Source organism: Chelonia mydas, chromosome 3 (assembly GCF_015237465.2).
Source record: "Chelonia mydas isolate rCheMyd1 chromosome 3, rCheMyd1.pri.v2, whole genome shotgun sequence".
Taxonomy (NCBI): domain Eukaryota; kingdom Metazoa; phylum Chordata; order Testudines; family Cheloniidae; genus Chelonia; species Chelonia mydas.
Genome location: NC_057851.1, coordinates 130,422,673 through 130,445,304, shown reverse-complemented (window position 1 = coordinate 130,445,304; position 22,632 = coordinate 130,422,673). Strand labels below are relative to the sequence as shown.

The window sequence follows — 22,632 nt, the reverse complement described above, 5'->3', positions numbered from 1 at the left end:
TTTTTCATCAAATCTCTAAACTTCAATCCTGTTACATGAATGTTATACATTTCATTTTCAAGTGGAAAAACTGTCACACTTTTCCAAATTTAAAGAAGAAAGTGGACATTCCTTGTTCCTTTTTAAAGAAATATATTTCAAATATTTTCCCTCATAACCACAACCAATTTTCTTTCCTAGATGAGAGCTATTGGTGCATGCAAGTAAGTTACGAATGTGATATTTAATCTATTCATGAGGATGCTACTGATATATTTCTCTATACTTAAAGGTTCCAGGAAATTTTCTCTTGCTCAGTCTGACACACTAGTGATGAAAATGCGTTTAGTAGCAAGTGATGAACTTAACATGATGATGCAGCGGCGAATGAGCCAAGAGAATCCTATTCGAGCCACTGAGACTGAGTTTATACAGAGGTTACAGAGACTCACTGTTCTAGCAGTTAACAGGTTCATTTATCAAGGTAGGAACAGGGGAAAAAAATATACAGTAACTATGCTTATAATGATCACACCACCCATTAAGTGGTGGGGACTGCTGTCTGGCTTGTTGGAAAAGGTGTGTGCCCCTTTAAGGGCTAGAAAGTAAGGGAGACACTTTCTGCTGCACTGCAGACCATGTCAGTGTGGGAATGCTGACTCTTCCCTCCCCCAGGTGACCGAGACGGCAGGGACTATATAGGTCCATGCTGGTGCAGGAAAAGCCCTCTTTCACCTGGACCAGGTGAAGCAGTACCCATCCTCCACCCATGGAAGTGGTGAAATACTGGGTTTTGTCAGGATCTGCTGCTCTAGTTGCTACTTTCTTGTGGGGGCTGGGAGGGAATTTTCCCTCCCCCGCTAGGTTGACCAAGGCAAAGTGGGGGTTTTTTTGCCTTCCCCACGGTGGGTTTGGGGGGTGGGGAGGGGAGCTTAGTTGGGATGAACATGAAATGGGAGTTAGGCTATGATGTCGCAACTTATTATGTAACATGGAGTGCCTGTCCAGTGTAGGTACTCCATAGGGAGGGGATGCAGTAATCAGATAAAATGAATTGGTAAAGGATTTAAAGGAGGTATCCTTTAAAGGAGTGGAAATGTAGGAAGGGGGATTTGGGGCTCCTATGTCTGGTATGGCATGAAGCCAGTCTCCCTCTCCTTTATAGCCCCCTCTTAACCCTCATTTGAGGGAGGTGAGAATGTTGAGGTCCCAGCAGTGCGTTGGCTGGGGACCAGGATGGTTAAGCGGGAAGGCAGATGGAAGGCCCTCGCCCTTTTCCTCCCACCCCCAGGTATATATTGAAAAGATTAAGCAACTTACCTGCGCTGTGCACTTTTATCTGCCAGGTCCTCCCAAGCATATAAGACCAAAGCTGTTGCCTAATTAAACTACATCCAGTATCTCCTGTCCTCCTTCCAGCATAGCCGGACAAAGGATTGTTTTATATTTGTTGCCTTACAATGCCAGTGTTTTGTTACATTAAAAATGTATTAATGTTCTTAATATGTTGTGGGTATGAAGGGAGCGGAGTTTATTTGGGGTTATGACTCTCAGAATTTGGATTAATGTTTTTTTCATTTTAAAATTCATCCTCACCACTGGAGCTTAGTCTCTGCTTCTTGTATTAAATACTTGACAGATTGGATCTAATTTTTATTTCACTGAACTGGACCAGTTCATGTGACAAATATCTAATTCTGATTAAGTCTAAGGCAAGGGGGAGCTTTCCTAGTTTGCTTCTCACCTTTGAGATTATTAGGTACAGAAATGTAGGTCAGTTTAGAACTCTTCTATAATAATGAATACCTGACAATACTTACAGTTTTTAAAAATAACTTACCTAATTTTTATGAATTTGCACAGACCTATTGCACATATCTCTCACCTACTCCACTTCATGCATTCGTTCCACCACCACTTTCACTCAATTTGTAGTCTTTACATACAGACTTTCACTCCACACCTACTCCTTTTCCAATTCTAGATCTGTAGGCATGTACACTCCCTTTGCATACATATAGCTACTCATTCTCCACACCTATCTTCCCAACGCCACATCCATCCATTCCACATGCACCCAGACCTGCCAACTCTGAGGTTTTCCCTGTAGACTATGGATCTGTGGAAATTCTGTATGACTGTCCTTCCCCATTTCCCTATGTCCCTACAGCCATGTGCTGAATTCCTATTGGACATACAATACACCAAGTGCCCCCCCCACAGCCCAAGATAAGTGTCCCCCCCATCCCTTGTCTGGAGGAGTTGGTCTCAAGACATACTGTCTTTGAGTGACCTCTTTTTAACTACAAACCTTGGCATCCAGAGGTTCTTGGGACACAGGACCACCTAGCCCCCAATCCAGAGTACTGGGATTTTCAGGGGAAGTGGCACAGCCTTGTTCTTACCTGCCAGGACCCTGGCCCATTAGTGGATTGGGCTGTACTGTGTTCTTTGGTGCATAAAATTGCACACAAAAATAGTAGGATGAAGAATATTTAAGGAAGCTTATATGCAATAGAAATCTACTGTATGTGGCTTCAGTGTCCATATGGCTTGTCAGAACCTTTCCATTTACTAAAGTTAATCAATCACCTTTATGTTTGCCCCATTTCCGTGAATTGGTAGAATTTTTAATGGGAATCGTGTTTTTTAGGGGCCACTTTTGCTGTTTGTGGGACTTGAAATGTATGGGAGTTCTGCATGTGGAATAGTTGCAGAATGGAGTCTTTAAATGATTAACTCTAATTTTTAATTTGGTTTAACCAGTGTCTAGATTAACTGTTTATATATTCACAGTGTAGTACAGTGGATATTTGACTATTACTACTTACAGTACACTAGGATTAAGTTAGCATGGTCTGAGATGCCATTGATCTGTCAACTCTGTCCGCATACCTATTAAAGAGACCCCATCATAGGACCTAACACATAAGCCACACCATCAGGGGCTCATTCACCTACACATCTACCAATGTGATATATGCCATCATGTGCCAGCAGTGCCCCTCTGCCATGTACATTGGCCAAACCGGACAGTCTCTATGCAAAAGAATAAATGGACACCAATCAGACATAAGAATTGTAACGTTCAAAAACCAGTAGGAGAGCACTTCAGTCTCCCTGGACACTCAATAACAGACTTAAAAGTGGCCATTCTTCCCAAAAAACACCTTCAAAAACAGACTCCAGTGAGAAACTGCAGAACTGGAATTAATTTGCAAACTTGACACCATCAAATTAGGCCTGAATAAAGATTGGGAATGGCTGGGTCACTACAAAAATCATTTTTCCCTCTGATACTCACCCCTTCTTGTTTACTGTTGGGAATAGGCCACTTCCACCCCGATTGAATTGGTCTCATTAGCACTGATCTCCCACTTGGTAAAGCAACTCGCATCTTTTCATATGCTGTATTTTTATACCTGCCCATTATACTTTCCATTCCATGCATCTGATGAAGTGGGTTACATCCCACAAAAGCTTATGCCCAAATAAATTTGTTAGTCTCTAAGGTGCCACAAGGATTCCTTTGTTTTTATTGATCTGTTTGTGCTTCTTAAAATTTAAGAACCTACTGAAGATTGCCTTGATGTATTGGGTACACCAGAGACCACAATTCAATGCAGACTTTCAGCATCCCAGCTGGAAGCCTCTGAAGAGGAGGACCAACAAGAACTGCCTAGCAATACAAATTATTTTCTGAAAGAAATGTTCAAAATGATGGTTGAAGGAATCAAAGTATCTATTGTAAGTAACTAGACAGTATGTCTGTATTACATCCTATTGCTTAAGGAGCACCCATTGTGGCAAATGCTGTGTCTCTGTAGGACTGTTCATATTCATAAATGTTCAGTTTTTGTTGCATCTCAGGTATTATAATACAATGCAATTTGTCACTTGGCCATTGCATAAGAAAGTATCCTGATATTGGATAAGTTTTGACCTTTGCATAAATTGGTGCTCATTTTAAAAAAAAAAAAACGAAAACAGATGGGGGGGGGGGGGAATTAAAATCGGTTTGGTGTGTGGGGTCTGGAGGAAGTGAACCTTTCTCTGTCAGTTCTTATGAGACTCATCATAGCTGAGCTCCCATCTTTCAGATTTCAGCAAGGCCATAGAATATGTGTAGTAAGGGGAATTCCAAGTTATGGAGATAATATTCATTGGATTTGGGCTGAGAGTAGCTTTTGTCCACGTGGAAAACCTGAAGCAGTTAGTTTTATATCTAGAAAGAAGAAATTGTATATATTTAAGAAAAAAAAAAAAAAAGCACGTGTCCAAAAACTGTTTCCCTGAATGTTGCTGTTAGTTCACTGTATTCCTGTGTTCCCAAGGTGAGCTTGCAATGGATTTAATAAAAATTTGACTTGTCATTTTCTGTTCCTTTGTGACTTAAGGAAGACCTGAAAGGGATTAACTCTTTTAACCTTGGAACTATCAGGAATGCTACATCTGGTCTTAGGCTTTTTTGCTTGAGTATCGTTCAGAGGTCTCAGGAATGTTTACTGTGAGCTCTAGATACCAAACTGTCAATTAAGGTGTTAATCTCTAGCAAAGGCTTCCTTCATGAAAAATTGCAACTAGTGTTTGTTTTTATAATTAGTGATTTAAAGTTAACAAAAATGAGGGTTTTTTAAAACAATTTGATTAAAAATCCTGTCCCTCAGAGTTGGTCAACGTTCACTCTCTTGGCTGTTGTGACACCATTGTCTTGTTAGTTCAACATCGTAGTCTTCCAGCCTAAACCAGAGTTGAATTTCTAATGTCAGAAAAAACAGAAAAATAAAAAATATCTTCAAGTCACCTTTATATATCAAAACCCTTTTTTCCCTTTGTAAGGTCATCTTTAAACCTCTGTCCCAGTAAATTAATTATTTGTTAATGTGTTTCCTCAATAAGATTTTTCTACCAGATTTACTCTATCCTTTCCTGTTCCAGTTTTCTTTTCAAGCTTATGTTGTATGCTCTATCCCAGGGGTCCCCAATGCAGTGCCCGCAGGTGCAGTGGCACCCACTGGGGCAGTTGCGTGCACCCGCAGGACACCATGCCGCCGCCGAGCACAGCCTCTGGAGAACCGCCTGCCAAAATGCTGCCCGGACATGTTGCTGTTTCTCAGCGGCAGTTCAGCAGCAGCGCTTCTTGCCACTGCCATGTTTTGGCAGCATTTCGGCAGCGGGGTGTCAGGCACCTGCCAGTCTTCTGGGAATTGGAATATGCTATTCCCACAGAAAGGCTGGGGACCACTGCTTTATGCAAAGTTCTGATCAGAGAAACCCTGTTCACTGAGAGGGGGGAAAACAAACCTCTTCTTGCTTTAGGGTACAAGCAGAATCAGCTCGCCTAGGCAACAGTGGAAGAGAATCCTCTGGTCCTGTAAGGATACATTCCGTATGCAGCTTGGAAAACTCCTAGTGCATATTTTGTCTCCAGCACAACCATTGCAAGAAAGAAAGCAAGCTTTGGAGTTAGTATGTGAAACAAACCACCGGGAGATTATGCGAGATTGTCTCAACTCAGCTCTGCAAGTAAGCACTGCTATATTTTTAAGCGTAAAAACTTTTAAAGCCCTTGCACGTAAACATCCTGGTTTAAATTTAAAAAATATTTGCAGGAGTGTTTTTTTTCCAGTGGATGCACAGAAAAAGTTAGTTTCAGAGGTTGTCAAGTCTCGCTTCTAGCCCTGCTGGAATTCACTGTAGCAGAACATAGTACTTGCATTTTCACATGTACAAGCTGTTACTGGCCCGAGACGAACATTGTCCTTCTTGAGCCTTTGGAATAATCAGGGTGGAAAATTTCACGTTTGGTGGGGGGGAAGACAAGGAAACCTTTTTCCTGCGAGGTTGATCTTTGTTGTGTTTAATGGCAGATGTCTGAAAGTGCTGGGAGATTTATAACGTTAAAATAAATCCTGGTTAGATGAATTAGTGGGCAGGTGATGCACTTGTAACTATGCGGTGAACTTACTTAGCATATGCCCTTCTAGTTTCGCATATAAGGTGAGCATGTGCACTTGCATGTGTCCTTCTCTCTGTAGGAGGCAAGATGGAATCATTTCAGGCATGTTTGCCTTATAGATAGTGAGAGAGGAACATTTATCTTGTTTTCTGCAGAGGCACATTTGAATGTGTAATGTAGCACCCTTGCCTGCTACAGGTAGGTGGGTTTACTAAAGTCAATAGAGTGTGCGTGTGTGTGAGAGAGAGAGAGATTGGTGGCTAGTAGCCCATACTGAGAAAGTGGATTGGAATCGGTAAGGAGGTCTTCTGCCTTTGAACTCTGCAGGTAGTGATGCAAAGTTAGGCTGGTGATGGAACTTGAGTTGCAAATGTCCTGGATTTTAGCATTCAGTCTTTACTCATTAAAGTATATTGTAATTTTTTTTTTTAATCTAGTGTCAACTTGTACTGTAAGCTTAAATTCTTGTCTGAGAATTTCTGAAAATTTTAAGTGGGATTGCATAATCTGTGTTTTATGCTCCTAATAACTCAAAAATGGCTGAACAGATTTTTTTTTTTTTTGGTAATATTAGAGAGCACTGCATTTCAGTGTTCCTCAAAAGTGACACATTCCTTCAGCTGTACTGTCACTGTTTATACATTCTGTGGAGCAACAAGTGTATATCTCAGAGTAACAAGCTTGAAATTTATGTGAGCGAAGCCCTATTTGAGGCCTCATGGAAACTCAAAGGGTGCTTTGTAGTAAAAATCTGGACTATAGTGTCTGTGTTCTAGGCTCTGAGCCACAGATTTCTTCTTACTATCATACAGCAGAGAAGAAAACAAAGTAAATAGTTAATGCCCCTAAGTCACATGTATTTCAGATCATATGTGGGTTTCTCACTGGGATATAAAATCCCTGTAAGGTGTAAAGAAGCAGTGGGAAGAGAGCAAATTCAGCAGCAGTGTTCTTTTGTTGGGGCACTATGTTGAGTATATTTCCTGCTTTCAACCACTACTTTTAACTTCCGAGCTTTCTCTCAGTAATTACTTTGGTTGAAGTTAGAGGGCTGAGGTGCAGGTTTTTCTGTCCTGGAGTCTATATGAATGTGTCTGTTCTTTCAAAGAGAAGCTTTTCCTTCATCTAATTTGGGATTTTGTATATCAGAAGAGGAAAAATCCAAAATAGCTCAAGAATCATGAGCATTAGTAGAGAGAACTTGCCCTAGTGTAACAGATAAAAATATATACATTTATATTGCAAGTTCTTTGTATTCTACTGAAAAAATGAGAATTACTATACTTTTTTTATTCATCTTCTAGCATGGACCTAAATTAGCCCTCTATCTGTATGAGTTAATGCATGATCACAAGGATGAATTGACCGAAGAAGAACAAGTATCATCAGGAGTATTTATGAATGCATTAAAATTTTGTGGCTATAAATGCATTTCTCCCAGTACTCTACCAGAACCAGACTTCCTTAAAGCCATGAAAGAGGTGTGTGAATATTAATAAACATTTCCTAGTGAACCAGAATTCATTAATTGACATCATTAGTTGCAATTAACGCTATACTACTTGAATGTGTAGTGTACAGTAACTACTTCACAAAGATGATCACAGTTTCTATTAGGCTTGGCAAGCTTACCTTTTTGACTGTGTCATGGTGCCATCTGTTAGCAATCTTATTCGGATACCTTGATCACTCACTTTACTACATACTAATGTAACCTGTTGGGGAAAAGGTAAGATAATTGAAAGCTGAGCATCTTGATTGACTGGAACCTTCTAGTACATGTATGTGTATACCAGGCCATCAGTATAAATGATGATTTACAAAGCATATTAAACAAGTTAAAAGACACAATCCTTGCCTCAAATAGTTTACAATCTAAACTCACTAGACAAACATACAGAAACTAACTCAAAGGGAGTGTGGGGGAGAGAGGAGGGTTCAGTGTTTAAACCTCCTCCTCCACAGAGAGAGAAGATGAGTTTCCTTTTTTCTTTTTGTAACTGTTCAGTCTTGAATAATGTCACATTTAGATGTTCACCTAACATTGCTAAAAAAAATTATAATTATTCTTTCATTTTTCAGAACTTAATTGTGCTTTGCAATTTTGAGTTAAAATAACTCAGTTAAGTAACTGGGTTTTTTTGTAATTAGGCATAAATGTCTAAGTCTAAATCTTAGACCATAAACTTACTCTTTTTATGTTACTGTTCTGCTAAATGAGTGCTTTGAAATATTTGACCTTTTTGACATTATTTGATAACATTTGACCTATGTTTGACAGGTAAATTTGTCCAATTATTTTATTGGTCAAATTCCCAACTCTACTTTTATATTCAGATTATTTATCAATCAATATAAATAGGTGTTTTAAGTGTCTAACAGGTCAATAGGTGGTTATGATTATAAGCAACATTTTCTGTAACATTTTCTGCAAAAAATTCAATAATCAGTTTCTATTTAATGTAATCTAGTTCAAAAATAATCAATTACCATCCTTTCTAGTCAAATAAGCAAGATCATGAAAAATCAAGTAACAAAATGATTAAATATGGAACCTAGAGACACTGAACTGGGTTTCCAGCCATCCAAGTGATTGATTATACCAGAGGCTATCTTACATTTTTCTGAAAAATCAACAAACTATGATAACTAAAATGAAAATGTAGTGAACAAATCAGCATGTTCCTTTTCCTTTTTAGAAAAGACTATTCATAACTACATTTCTCTTTAATATAAACATGTTTAAACAAAATTAACTATCCTTTTCAGTTTGAACAAATGATTGTTAGCTCTATTGTAATAGCTTTCTTTTCAGAAATATCATTAAGGACAAGTGGCTCGATTCACAAGAGGACTTAGGTGCCTAACTGCCACTTTAAATCCCAAAATAATTTTTTAAAAATGACTGGAGCAGGGGGACTGGATACTGGGTGACCGATCTTCCTGATGTGTGCTCTAATGCCCAGCTACAGAGTTAGTCTCATGCTTCCTCGCTCTCTCTAGCTCAAAGATGTTTTAAAAATATTTATCCACAGTGGAACAGCTTCAACAGGAGAGATGGAGGGAGCCCCACATCAGAATATCTCATAGCTCAGTGGTTAGGGCAATGACCTGAGAGGTGGCAGTCCCTGTTCAAATACCTTCTCCCCCGAAGTAGAAGGGAAGAATTGAACCAGGGTTCTCCCATATCCCAGGTAAGTACTCTAACCACTGAGCTAAAAGGTATGAGGGCAGTCCTTCCCCATCCCACCACATTCCCCCCCGCCCCCCAGCTTCTTGTAAAAATGGTATAGGTGCCTAACCCCAAGAGAGGATTTGCATCTGAGAATCCCAAGCACAGAGAGGCACCACCTTTCCAGCCAGGCCTTAAATGCCAAACGCCCTGACAGGGCTGAGGCTTAGCGCACATCCCTCCCTTCAGCGTCTCCCATTGGCTAGCTTAGGGGAACTGCCTCGTATGCTGGCTCTTCTGTGATTCCCATTCTGAGACACCATTTCCCGCAATTCATTATGTAGGGAGCCTAGGCACCAAACTCAGGCTTTGTGAATTTCATTGATTTTTCTAGGCATTTAAAAGTAAGGCATGGGGACTTTGTGTTGCCACACTTATGTTTCTTTGTGAATCTAGCCCCAGCTGCATTGTGGCAAAGTAGAACATTTGGGTATATTACTCTTTATATTGTTTTAAAAAAAAAAAAAAGACAAATCCTATTCTCACTGGAGTCATTGTTAATTTTGTTACTGACTTCAGGATGGGTCAGGTTCCTCTTGAGTACGTTTACATAATGACTGGAGTACATTAGGTCCCTCCTGTCTCTAACACACAAGCTTTTGAATAGTTGCTATGAATGTACATATGTCCTAATATATTACTTAGATAATATGATGATCTGAGTTGGGAATAGGCCATATGTGAATTAAAAACAACTTCTGCTGCTTAGAAGAATGGAACCAGTTGATACAAATCTTTGCAAGTCATTTGTTTTTGACAGTAAACTCCTTTCCTTGTTGAAATGATAGTGTCTGATGCTATAAGATCCTTTAAGTGAGAAGAGATGACTTCACTGAGTGAGCAGACTTGGATTCTGTTGATGTCTTTGGGAGCATTGATTTTTGTCTCAGTTGTAACTTTATAAATAGTTCCTGATGTGGAACTTGCAGATGAAAAACAAAGCGCAAATTTTAACTTGCTTAGTTAAAGTGGAATGACTCTTCTTTTTTTTTTTTCTTTTTTTTTTTTTAAATTTAATGATCAAAAGAAGTATGAGGCAGAGGAATGTGTGAACAAAGCTGCTTGGCAGAAGACTATGATTAATAATCAGCAAAAGTAAGTAAAAGGTCTATGGAAGAATATTTAGCAATCCCATTGCAAAATGCCACGTACTTTTATATGAAAAATCTTTTAAAATCAATATCCGTGCCTGTTTCAACATTTATTATGCTTTAAGTGACGTTCTCTGATTGCCTTCACTAATAACCAACATTATTTAAATTTCAGAACATTTAATCTTTTATTTGCCATATATCTTTTTTTAAAAAAATAATTCTTTCCAATGAAAGGCTAACTATTGTATCCATCAGGATGTTTCTCCCGTTGCGTGTGAACCATGCAATTAAATGTGTGGCACATGTCATTGCAACCAGCTGGTTAGAACACAAAACTCCACTTCTTCAAATGCTAGTTCCTGTGTAAATTCCACATGTGGGGTACGCATGCACCTGAGTCCGGAGATTTTAAGTAGTGTCCATTGGCCTGCACATCTCCTTGTGCTCCCAAGCAAGGCTATAAGAAGCACTGCGAGTCAATACCCTCTCAGTTCCTTCTTACTGCCGTATGGTCTGAATCAAAATTCAGTGTCCTCTTTTGCTTCAGCCTTTCAGAAAACCCTGTAACTAAGATTGTAAATAGTTATTCTTTAGCTTATTCAGTTCCCCAAACCAGGGACTCCCTCCCCATAATCTGTGATTATGCCCAGGCTCCTGGGCTTGAAAAACTGTCTCCTGCCCCAGATCCTTCTCAGTCAGCAACAAATGCTGACACTGCCTGCTGTGTGAGTGTCACACACATTTTGGTGAGATACAGCATTTTTTGCTTGTTTCCACAGAGAATTCCCCAAGCTCGTGAGCTTAACCGTACAAAACACTTAATGGACAAGACTATGAAGCCCCTCTCCAATCTGGGACAGAAAGACCACCCACTCATATATAAGGCTCACCAAATGAGTAGCACCCCTCCGAGCACATGCTTAGGAGCACTTGGTGTCTAAGTCCAAAGATTCTTCCTCTAGGGCTTCCCATGAGAGTAAGGGACACCTAAAAGGGCTGAGAAGTGCTATTTAGTTCTGTAAAGAGAGCTAAATTCCTGTTTTCCTACTCTGCTCCCAACTCCCTGGTCGTATAGGCTGTGATGGAACATAATAGGTCTCAGTACCTAAGGACTACCCCATCAGATTGGACCTCTTGGGGAGAAAGGTCTTCTCATCTGTGAGTCTGCAATTGCATTGCCAATTACCAGGTCCTGCTAGCTAAGTATGACTTTAGTAACTACTCTAGGCTGGTGGCCTTTCAGAACAAACTTTCCTCTGAGGATAGAGCCCAGTTCCTCCCTCTCTTTTCTAGAGGAGGGCAAGTTGGGGATGAAAATGGCATCCTGATCATTCTAGATTACCTGGTTTTACCTAGATGTCTGCTCTGGCAATCAGCTCATTACAAGTTCACCTGCCAGCCATTAGTGCTTTTCTCCACCCAGTAGATGGGCGCTCTTTACCCTCCGACCTCTGAAATGGTTCATGAAGGCCTCATCAAGGCCTTTCCTCCAGTCACTAAACCAACATTACTGTAGGATCTGAACCTTGTGCTGTCAAAGCTTACTAGACCTCCATATGAACCCTTAGGTGGGATGTGGAACCTGTCGCTATCCATATAGGGGGTGTTTCTAGTGGCTATTGCTTCAGCCAGGAGGATTAGCACACTAGCAGCCCTCATGGTGGACATGACCCCCTCTTACGGTATTTCACAAGGTATTTCCTCTGCCTTCACCCTAAATTTTTACCCAAGATAGTCTCCAAATTCCACCATAAGCAGTATATTCACTTACCTATCCTTTTTCCGAAACCCCATGCTTCTCCTGAAGAGAAGAGACTTCAGTTCCTCGACATAAGGCATGAACTGGCCATTTACCTGCAAAGAACAGAGTTTATCAGAAAGTCTCCAAGACTCTTCATCGTGATAACATGGAGATCCCATGGTCAGGCTATATCTTCTCAGATTTTTTGGCGGGTTTCTGGCTGCATGATCGAATGCTACAGACTAGCTTGTGTTCCACCTCCGGGCAATATAACGACCCACTCCATGAGAGCTCAGACCACCACAGGAGGTCCCAATGAAGGAAATATGCAGAAGCAGCTACCTTGAGCTCCATACACGTTTGCTAGATATTTATGCACTAGTCCAAGCCTCTGCTGCAGATGCAGCAGTGGATCTGCAGTGCTACAGACATCTTCGTTGGCCAACTTCCTCACACCCAGCACCACTCTGATACATGTTTGTCAATCTCCCATTTGTGGAATATACATAGGAACCAACACTTGAAGTGGAGGTTACTTACTGTAATTGGAGGTTCTTTGAGATAGTGTGGTCCCTACGTATATTCCACTGCCCAACCTCCATCCCCTCTGCTGTGGATCTGATTAGATTTGCAATAAGAGGAGGATGTCAACTTGCACTTCTTCTTATCTCTCTCACTTGGGAGCATGAGGAGATCTGCTACGCATGTGTGGGCCAATGGCCACTGCTTGTTAAAATCTCCAGACTCAGGTGTATGGTGCACATGCGTGCCAAATGTGTGGAATATAGATAGGGATCACACCTCTTGAAGAACCTCTAGCTACAGTAAGTAACCTCCATATATTTGCCTTAGCATTTGCATTTTTGAGCTTTGCAGACTCTTGTTTCTTGATGCAATTTAATCTTAAATAGTTTGTGATGGATTATTCAGATCTTTCCACTATTCTTCATAATGTAGTTTAGTTGCTATCTCTTTCACTTTTTCTTTCCCTTTGAAAATACACATGTGGATCTCCACACTGGTGTTTGGCCAAACTGAAGAGCTTTATCTCTTTATAGACTACATCATCCAGAATAAAGTATATCAATGTGGTATACGCAAAAAGAAAAGGAGGACTTGTGGCACCTTAGAAACTAAGCTTGTACTCAAATAAATTTGTTAGTCTCTAAGGTGCCACAAGTCCTCCTTTTCTTTTTGCGGATACAGACTAACATGCCTACAAAGCACGGTACGTTTATTTAGGATGAAAGCATTCAAGATAACATATCCTAAAACAATATACAGTCTACATGTGTGCCAAATTTACCAGGTATTACCAATCATCTGCATGGTATCCTGGTAGGTCTGTATGCAAATTTCAGGTCTTTGTTCCAGAATGAGTCTCTTTCTGAGTCAGATCAGGCTAATTCTTTATACAGTTTTCAGGTTTCTGGTCCTATTGAACCTGGTCAAAACAACTATCTCTAGTGTCCCCTAGGAGGTGGTATTTAGGCAACTTTGCTTACCTCTCAGGTGATTAGCAATAATTACTCCCTAACGGTGGTAGCTCCTGATCATTATGATGATTTTTTTTTTCTGAGTAACTTCATTGTTTGTCCTCTTTCAAGTAAGAAGTTAACTTAGACAGCCCTGTTACAAAGTTATGGCAACCTGTCCCTGCCTATGGGCAGCTGCAATGTCCATAATCCCCACAACAGTACATGCTGTGGCTTTGCTGCAGCCAGATACCTGGCACGCCCCCTGCACCAGGACTTGCAAGAGGGTCCAGTTTCCTGCACTGTGGGAATTCTTCCCTGGCCAGATCCAAGCATTTTAGGGCCCATTTTGTCACAGTCTGTTCTCTTTGCACAGCATAAAGAAGCCAGAGCAGGGTTAAGTCTCACTCTGAGAAAATAACTCAAGATTTTGCCACTCATGTTGACTTTGAGAGACTTAAACTTTCACTCAAGTTCATTGCTGTACAGAAGATTAATATAAACTTCATCATATAATTTAGTTAATATACATTCCACAAGAATTGTTTTTGCTTATTGCTGGCTTGAGTTTTGATGGTAATATTTAGTCGTTGCTAAGAAATCAGAGGGGTACACGACTTATATTTATGCCCTCCAGAATGCAGATTATGTATCAAACTGTCAGTGAGCCTACCACATCAAGGGTCTGTGGACAGTAACTAGCTAACTGATTAAACTGTTCAACGGGCTTAAATTGCAGCAAGGGAGGTTTCGGTTGGACGTTAGGAAAAACTTCCTAGCTGTCAGGGTGGTTAAGCACTGGAATAAATTGTCTAGGAAGGTTGTGGAATCTCCATCACTGAAGATTTTTAAGAGTATATTAGACAAAGGCCTGTCAGGGATGGCCTAGATAATACTTAATCCTGCCATAGTGTAGGGGACTGGACTAGATGACCTCTGAGGTCCCTTCCGGTCCTATGATTCTAAGGCAGCGGTTCTCAAACTGTGGGTCGGGACCTGTTTTAATGGGGTTGCCAGGGCTGACATTAGACTTGCTGGGGCCAAACCTGAAGCCTTTGGCTTTGGCCCCCCCACCAGAGGCAGCGGGACTTGGGTGCCCTCAGGCTTGGTTTCCCTCTCTGCCGCCGCCGCCTCCTCCCTCTTCCCCCCCCCCCCCCCCCCCCCCGCCCTGTTGTCAGAAGTGGGTCGCAGTGCAATGAAGTTTGAGAACCCCTCTTCTAAGGCATTCAGTACACTGTCTTCACTCAGTACTAAATATTCATTAGGCATTTTGTAATCTGGTTCATATTACTTTTTTCTCAGTCTCTCTCAGCGTCTGGATGCAAAGTCAAAAGATATTTCCAAAATCGCTGCAGACATCACCCAGGCAGTCTCTTTTTCGCAGGGAATGGAAAGAAAGAAGGTGATTCAGCACATTAGAGGAATGTATAAAACAGATTTAAGTGCTAGCAGGCATTGGCAGGAACTTGTTCAGCAACTTACACATGATAGGTAAGTAGTGGCCATTTTAGATCTGTATTACTGGACTTAAATGTGGCCATTCTGTACGCTTGTGATTTTAATATTATAAGCAATTGAAATGTATGTGTGATTGTAAAACAAAATTAGATGAATGTGACTTGCTAATGCTGCAGCTTCTAAGCTCTTGTGAAATGCTAAATGTTAGGACTGTCAAGCCACTAAAAAAATTAATTGCAGTTAATCACACTGTTAAACAGTAATAGAATACTATTTATATAAATATTTTTGGATGTTTTCCACTTTTTCAAATCTATTGATTTTCAGTTACAACACTGGATACAAAGTGTACAGTGCTCATTTTATGTTTTTATTATAAATATTTGCACTGTAAAAATAAGAGTATTTTTCAATTCACTTAATACAAGTACTGTAGTGCAATCTGTTTATCATGAAAGTTGAATTATGTACAAAAAATAACTGCACTCAAAAACAAAACAATGTAAAACTTTAGAGCCTACAAGTCCATTCAGTCCTACTTCTTCTTCAGCCAATCGCTCAGAGAAACAAGTTTGTTTACATTTGCAGTAGATAATGCTGTCCGCTTCTTATTTACATTGTCACTTGAAAGTGAAAATAGGTGTTCGCATGGCACTGTTGTAGCCAGCGTTGCAAGATATTTACGTGCCAGATGCACTAAAGATTCATGTATCCCTTCATGCTTCAGCCACCATTCCAGAGGACATGTGTCCGTGCTGATGATGGGTTCTGCTCGATAACGATCCAAAGCAGTGCAGACCAACGCATGTTCATTTTCATCATCTGAGTCCGATGCCACCAGCAGAAGGTTGATTTTCTTTTTTGGTGGTTTGGGTTCTGTAGTTTCCGCATTGGAGTGTTGCTCTTTTAAGACTTCTGAAAGCATGCTCCAGACCCCGTCCCAATCAGATTTTGGAAGGCACTTCAGATTCTTAAATCTTGGGTCAAGTGCTGTTAGCTATCTTTAGAAATCTCACATTGGTACCATCTTTGCAATTTGTCAAATCTGCTGTGAAAGTGTTCTTAAAACAGAACATGTCCATCATCTGAGACTGCTATAACATGAAATATATGGCAGTATGTGAGTAAAACCATGGAGCAGGAGACCTACTATTCTCCCCCAAGGAGTTCAGTCACAAATTTAATTAATGCAGTTTTTTTAATGAGTGTCGTCAGCATGGAAGATGTCCTCTGGAATGGTGGCCAAAGCATGAAGGGGCATACGAGTGTTTAGCATATCTGGCATGTAAATACCTCGCAATGCTGGCTACAACAGTGCCATGCAAACACCTGTTCTCATGTTCAGGTAACATAAATAAGAAGCAGGCAGCATTATCTCCTATAAATGTAAACAAACTTGTTTCTCTTAGCGACAGGCTGAAGAAGTAGGGCTGAGTGGACTTGCAGGTTCTAAAGTTTTACATTGTTTTGTTTTTGAGTGCAGTTATGTAACAAAAAAAAATCCTACATTTGTAAGTTGTGCTTTCACGATAAAGAGATTGCACTACGGTACTTGTCTGAGGTGAACTGAAAAATACTATTTCTTTTGTTTGCCATTTTTACAGTGCAAATATTTGTAATAAAAATAATATGAAGTGAGTACTGTACACTTGTATTTTGTGGTGGTGGTGAAATCAATATATTTGAAAATGTAGAAAAAAACCCAAAATATTTGCTAAATTTCAATTAGTATTCTATTGTTTAACAGTGCAATTAAAACAGTGATTAATCACGATTAATTTTTTTAATTGTGATTAATTTTTTTGTTAGTCACGTGAGTTAACTGCGATTAATCGACAGCCCTACTAAGTATATTTTCCTGTATGTAAGTGGACAATCGAAAGCATTTTTAGATCTTGAAATATCTATAGATTGGCCTTTTATCAAGTATAATCAGTGTACCTAGTGGGCGAAGGGCCAGGAACAACATAAAATTATACTATGTTAGAAGGGTACAGTAGCAAAAGTGAAGGACTAATACAAAGATCTGGTTTGAGTGTTTTGCATAAACTGTATCTTCCAGCCAGTGTTGTTGCAAATGCATTAAGCCAAATCAAGAAATCTTGACTGGCAACAAAAATGCTGTATCTTGTTACTGCAGAAACAAAAGCGTACAAGACCTTTTAAAAAGGAAAGGGTCATAGAATATCAAGGTTGGAAGGGACCTCAGGAGGTCATCTAGTCCAACCCCCTGCTCAAAGCAGGACCAATCCCCAATTTTTGCCCCAGATCCCTAAATGGGGCCCCCCCAAGGATTGAACTCTCAACCCTGGGTTTAGCGGGCCAAAGCTCAAACCACTGAGCTATTCCTCCCCCCTCCGACAATGTGTGGTCTCAAACTTCAGTGTGTCCATTATGATGGTACTTCTACTTTTGGACAAGCTACATTAGGTTTGAGTGTAGCAATTTAATTTACTAAGCACCACATTATGCAACAGTACTGTTACTTATTCCCTTGATAACTTTCAAGCAGTTCGCTGACCAATCCAGCAGTACTTACTCATGAGTAGTTCTATTAAAATCCATGGAACAGCTCATGAGACTAAGGGACTGCAGGATCCAGTCCTCTATTTTATAGCAACATGACTTGGACAGTGTTTCACTGTGAAATTCATGCCTGTTTGTAATGGTTATGTGTTTACCAATTTTTAAAAAATTAATTAGAATAAATGAGATATATATGTTGTCATGTTGTTCTAAAATGCTAAAATATTTTCATTTTCAGAGCACTCTGGTATGATCCTGTCTACTACCCAACATCTTGGCAACTAGATCCAACAGAAGGCCCAAACCGAGAGAGGCGCCGTTTGCAGAGGTGCTATTTAACTATACCAAATAAGTACCTGCTCAGAGATAGGCAGAAACAGGAAGGTAATACTTTTAAGATTATAAGTAAATTTTCACAAAAGCTAGAGTGTTAATATTTTAATCAATTTTTCTTTTACATTTTTCTTTTCAATAGAAGTGATCAAACACCCTTTGTCTTACCTATTTGAAGACAAAACACATTCCTCTCACTCTTCCACTGTAAAAGACAAAGCAGCAAGCGAGAATATAAGGTAAGCTTTGAATTAGGAAAAAGATCTTACTCAAAGGAAACTTTTATTTTTTGCCTTTGTTCATGAGGGGCAACCATGAGGTGAACAATAGGGATAAGATCATACAATGTTTTCCAACAAAGAAATATTCTTATTTAAGAAGACTTAACTTGCACCTGCTTCACTTGCTTGTCATAAATTAAAACCAGCAAATATAGTAGAGTGGGTGACTTGAAAGATTGTAGTGGGTTTACAGAGCTTTTCACTTCTAGGCTGCTGATTTTAAAGCCTAACAATCAGTAGAAAGTCATTACCATCTGGCAGGTATTGGGCCTATAATCAATGACTTTGCTGTGGTTCATTTCCAAATGTCAGCATTGCAATTGAAACTTGTTGGTGCTTTCAGCAAAGGCCCAGAAGTGAATGGTTGCGGAGACTGAATTATATTCTCATCCCTTCGTTGACTGAGTAAATCTGCACTTTCACTGCCTATACTATACATATTCAATGGATAACTAGGTTTTAACTTTGCAGTGCTGTCAATCCAGCACCTTTCACAAGCACCAAATTAGCTTAACATAAAAAAGAGCTGGGGCACGTGGAAAGCACCAAATCCTAAATTTGTACAAGTGAATATATATTATAAAATTTGAGCTTGGTATTTCTCTCAAAGTTTGAACGTTGTCACTGTTTTATTCAGCTGCTCACAACTCTTTAAGAGGTGAGAGCTAGTTTTACACATTCCTTTGGGATTTGAACACTTGGGGTCACAGAAAGGAAAAGTCTACTTGGTTATAGTGTATAGTATTTGAGGCTGTTAATTTTAGATATCTACTGAATTTTATGACTTGTAGTAAGTGTTTCTATTTATATATATGCAGAGTGAATCGAAGATGCATCAATGTAGCACCTTCTAGAGAGACAGCTGGGGAATTGTTGTTAGGTAAGTGTAACAGTTTCAATGACTAAATATTCTTGTGTTTAAAAAAAAAAAAAAAAAGTGTCTGGAGTGGCTAACGACTGTTAGTGCCTACCTCAGGGCAGACTGTCAAAAAAAAAACAGGGCAGATACCCCAAACTGGTGGTATGTTCTATAATTAGATTTTACCAACACAGTAACAAATGTGAACTCCTGGATCACTATAACAGTCTCACCATGGAGTCATGGACAATCCCCCTTAGACTTTCCAGTCTATTTTGCCATCCACGTAGACTGGATTTAGTGATAAATGGCCACTTACATCAAAAATCACATCATATTCAGGTTGCTCCGAGTCCCAAGAGACCAGTCGCTTACCCCAGATCAATTGATACTATTTAAAGGTTTATTAATTAGGAAAAACAAATAAGAGAATTATTTACAGGTTAAAGCAAGCAAATATATATAAACAAATGAGTTACGATCTAAATCCGAAGAGTGATAGAGTTGTAGAGATCTGTGAATCATAGAATATCAGGGTTGGAAGGGACCTCAGGATGTCATCTAATCCAACCCCCTACTCAAAGCAGGACCAATCCCCAACTAAATCATCCCAGCCAGGGCTTTTTCAAGCCTGACCTTAAAAACTTCTAAGGAAGGAGATTCCACCACCTCCCTACGTAACGCATTCCAGTGTTTCACCACCCTCCTAGTGAAAAAGTTTTTCCTAATATCCAACCTAAACCTCCCCCACTGCAACTTGAGACCATTACTCCTTGTTCAGTCATCTGCTACCACTGAGAACAGTCTAGAGCCATCCTCTTTGGAACCCCCTTTCAGGTAGTTGAAAGCAGCTATCAAATCCCCCCTCATTCTTCTCTTCCGTAGACTAAACGATCCCAGTTCCCTCAGCCTCTCCTCATAATTCATGTGTTCCAGTCCCCTAATCATTTTTGTTGGCCTCCGCTGGAAATTTTCCAATTTTTCCACATCCTTCTTGTAGTGTGGGGCCCAAAACTGGACACAGTACTCCAGATGAGGCCTCACCAATGTTGAATAGAGGGGAATGATCACGTCCCTCAGTCTGCTGGCAATGCCCCTACTTATACATCCCAAAATGCCATTGGCCTTCTTGGCAACAAGGGCACACTGTTGACTCATATCCAGCTTCTCGTCCACTGTAACCCCTAGGTCCTTTTCTGTGGAACTGCTGCCTAGCTGCTTGGTCCCTAGACTGTAGCAGTGCATGAGATTCTTCTCTCCTAAGTGCAGGACTCTGCACTTGTCCTTGTTGAACCTCATCAGATTTCTTTTGGTCCAATCCTCTAATTAGTCTAGGTCCCTCTGCATCCTATCCCTACCCTCCAGCGTAGATACCTCTCCTCCCAGTTTAGTGTCATCTGCAAACTTGCTGAGGATGCAATCCACACCATCCTCCAGATCATTTATGAAGATATTGAACAAAATCGGCCCGAGGACTGACCCTTGGGGCACTCCACTTGATACCGGCTGCCAACTGGACATGGAACCATTGATCACTACCCGTTGAGCCCGACAATCTAGCCAACTTTCTATCTATCTTATAGTCCATTCATCCAGCCCATAGTTCTTTAACTTGCTGGCAAGAATACTATGAGAGACAGTGTCAAAAGCTTTGCTAAAGTCAAGGAACAACACGTCCACTGCTTTCCCCTCATCCACAGAGCCAGTTATCTTGTCATAGAAGGCAATTAGATTAGTCAGGCATGACTTGCCCTTGGTGAATCCATGCTGACTGTTCCTGATCACTTTCCTCTCATGTAAGTGCTTCAGAATTGATTCCTTGAGGACCTGCTCCATGATTTTTCCAGGGACTGAGATGAGGCTGACTGGCCTGTAGTTCCCAGGATCCTCCTCCTTCCCTTTTTTAAAGATGGGCACTACATTAGCCTTTTTCCAGTCGTCTGGGACTTCCCCCGATCGCCATGAGTTTTCAAAGATAACGGCCAATGGCTCTGCAATCACATCCGCCAACTCCTTTAGCACTCTCGGATGGAGCGCATCCGGCTCCATGGATTTGTGCTCGTCCAGCTTTTCTAAATAGTCCCGAACCACTTCTTTCTCCACAGAGGGCTGGTCACCTCCTCCCCATGCTGTGCTGCCCAGTGCAGTAGTCTGGGAGCTGACCTTGTTTGTGAAGACACAGGCAAGAAAAGCATTGAGTACATCCTCTGTCACTAGGTAGTCTCCCTCATTCAGTAAGGGGCCCCCACTTTCCTTGACTGTCTTCTTGTTGCCAACATACCTGAAGAAACCCTTCTTGTTACTCTTAACATCGCTTGCTAGCTGCAACTCCAGGTGTGATTTGGCCTTCCTGATTTCACTCCTGCATGCCTGTGCAGTATTTTTATACTCTTCCCTGGTCATTTGTCCAGTCTTCCACTTCTTGTAAGCTTCTTTTTTGTGTTTAAGATCAGCAAGTATTTCACTGTTAAGCCAAGCTGGTCGCCTGCCATATTTATTATTCTTTCTACACATCAGGATGGTTTGTCCCTGTAACCTCAATAAGGATTCTTTAAAATACAGCCAGCTCCCCTGGACTCCTTTCCCCCTCATGTTGTTCTCCCAGGGGATCCTGCCCATCAGTTCCCTGAGGGAGTCAAAGTCTGCTTTTCTGGAGTCCAGGATCCGTATTCTGGGACCTTTCTTCCCTGTGTCAGGATCCTGAACTCGACCATCCACTTTTGCTTTCCCTACTAATTCTTCCTGGTTTGTGAGCAGCAGGTCAAGAAGAGCTCTGCCCCTAGTTGGTTCCTTCAGCACTTGCACCAGGAAATTGTCCCCTACACTTTCCAAAAACTTCCTGGATTGTCTGTGCACCGCTGTATTGCTCTCCCAGCAGATATCAGGGTGATTGAAGTCTCCCACGAGAACCAGGGCCTGCAATCTAGTAACTTCCACGAGTTGCCGGAAGAAAGCCTCGTCCACCTCATCCCCCTGGTCCGGTGGTCTATAGCAGACTCCCACCATGACATCACCCTTGTTGCTCACACTTCTAAACTTAATCCAGAGACTCTTAAGTTTTTCTGCAGTTTCATACTTGAGCTCTGAGCAGTCATACTGCTCCCTTACATACAATGCAACTCCCCCCCCCCCCCCTTTTCTGCCCTGTCTGTCGTTCCTGAACAGTTTATATCCATCCATGACAGTACTCCAGTCATGTGAGTTATCCCACCAAGTCTCTGTTGTTCCAATCACATCATAATTCCTTGACTGTGCCAGGACTTCCAGTTCTCCCTGCTTGTTTCCCAGGCTTCTTGCATTTGTGTGTAGGCACTTGAGAACTCGCTGATCATCCCTCTTTCTCAGTATGAGGCAGGAGCCCTGCCCTCTTGCGTGCTCCTGCTCGTGCTTCCTCCCGGCATCCCACTTACCTCAGGGCTTTGGTCTCCTTCCCCCGGTGAACCTAGTTTAAAGCCCTCCTCACTAGGTTAGCTAGCCTGCTTGCGAAGATGCTCTTCCCTCTCTTCGTTAGGTGGAGCCTCTCTCTGCTTAGCACTCCTCCTTCTTGGAACACCATCCCATGGTCAAAGAATCCAAAGCCTTCTCTCCGACACCACCTGCATAGCCATTCGTTGACTTCCATGATTCGACGGTCTCTACCCAGGCCTTTTCCTTCCACTGGGAGGATGGACGAGAACACCACTTGCACCTCAAAC

The 22,632-nt window shown here is 41.0% G+C and overlaps 1 protein-coding gene across 4 annotated transcripts in view; it reads left to right on the top strand.

Annotated features, from left to right (window-relative positions):
- Positions 1 to 22,632, top strand: part of LYST (lysosomal trafficking regulator) — a 169,026-nt gene that overhangs the window by 109,584 nt on the left and 36,810 nt on the right. For 2 of the 4 annotated variants that reach the window (XM_037895287.2, XM_043544336.1), the window contains exons 29-37: positions 272 to 463; positions 3,548 to 3,726; positions 5,299 to 5,505; positions 7,243 to 7,419; positions 10,198 to 10,265; positions 14,783 to 14,971; positions 17,703 to 17,848; positions 17,940 to 18,036; positions 18,897 to 18,958. In XM_037895287.2, the coding sequence (XP_037751215.1) occupies positions 272 to 463; positions 3,548 to 3,726; positions 5,299 to 5,505; positions 7,243 to 7,419; positions 10,198 to 10,265; positions 14,783 to 14,971; positions 17,703 to 17,848; positions 17,940 to 18,036; positions 18,897 to 18,958 (1,317 nt within the window). The remainder of the gene's footprint in view (positions 1 to 271; positions 464 to 3,547; positions 3,727 to 5,298; positions 5,506 to 7,242; positions 7,420 to 10,197; positions 10,266 to 14,782; positions 14,972 to 17,702; positions 17,849 to 17,939; positions 18,037 to 18,896; positions 18,959 to 22,632) is intronic. The other 2 variants (XM_037895288.2, XM_037895289.2) reach the window with 2 other exon arrangements.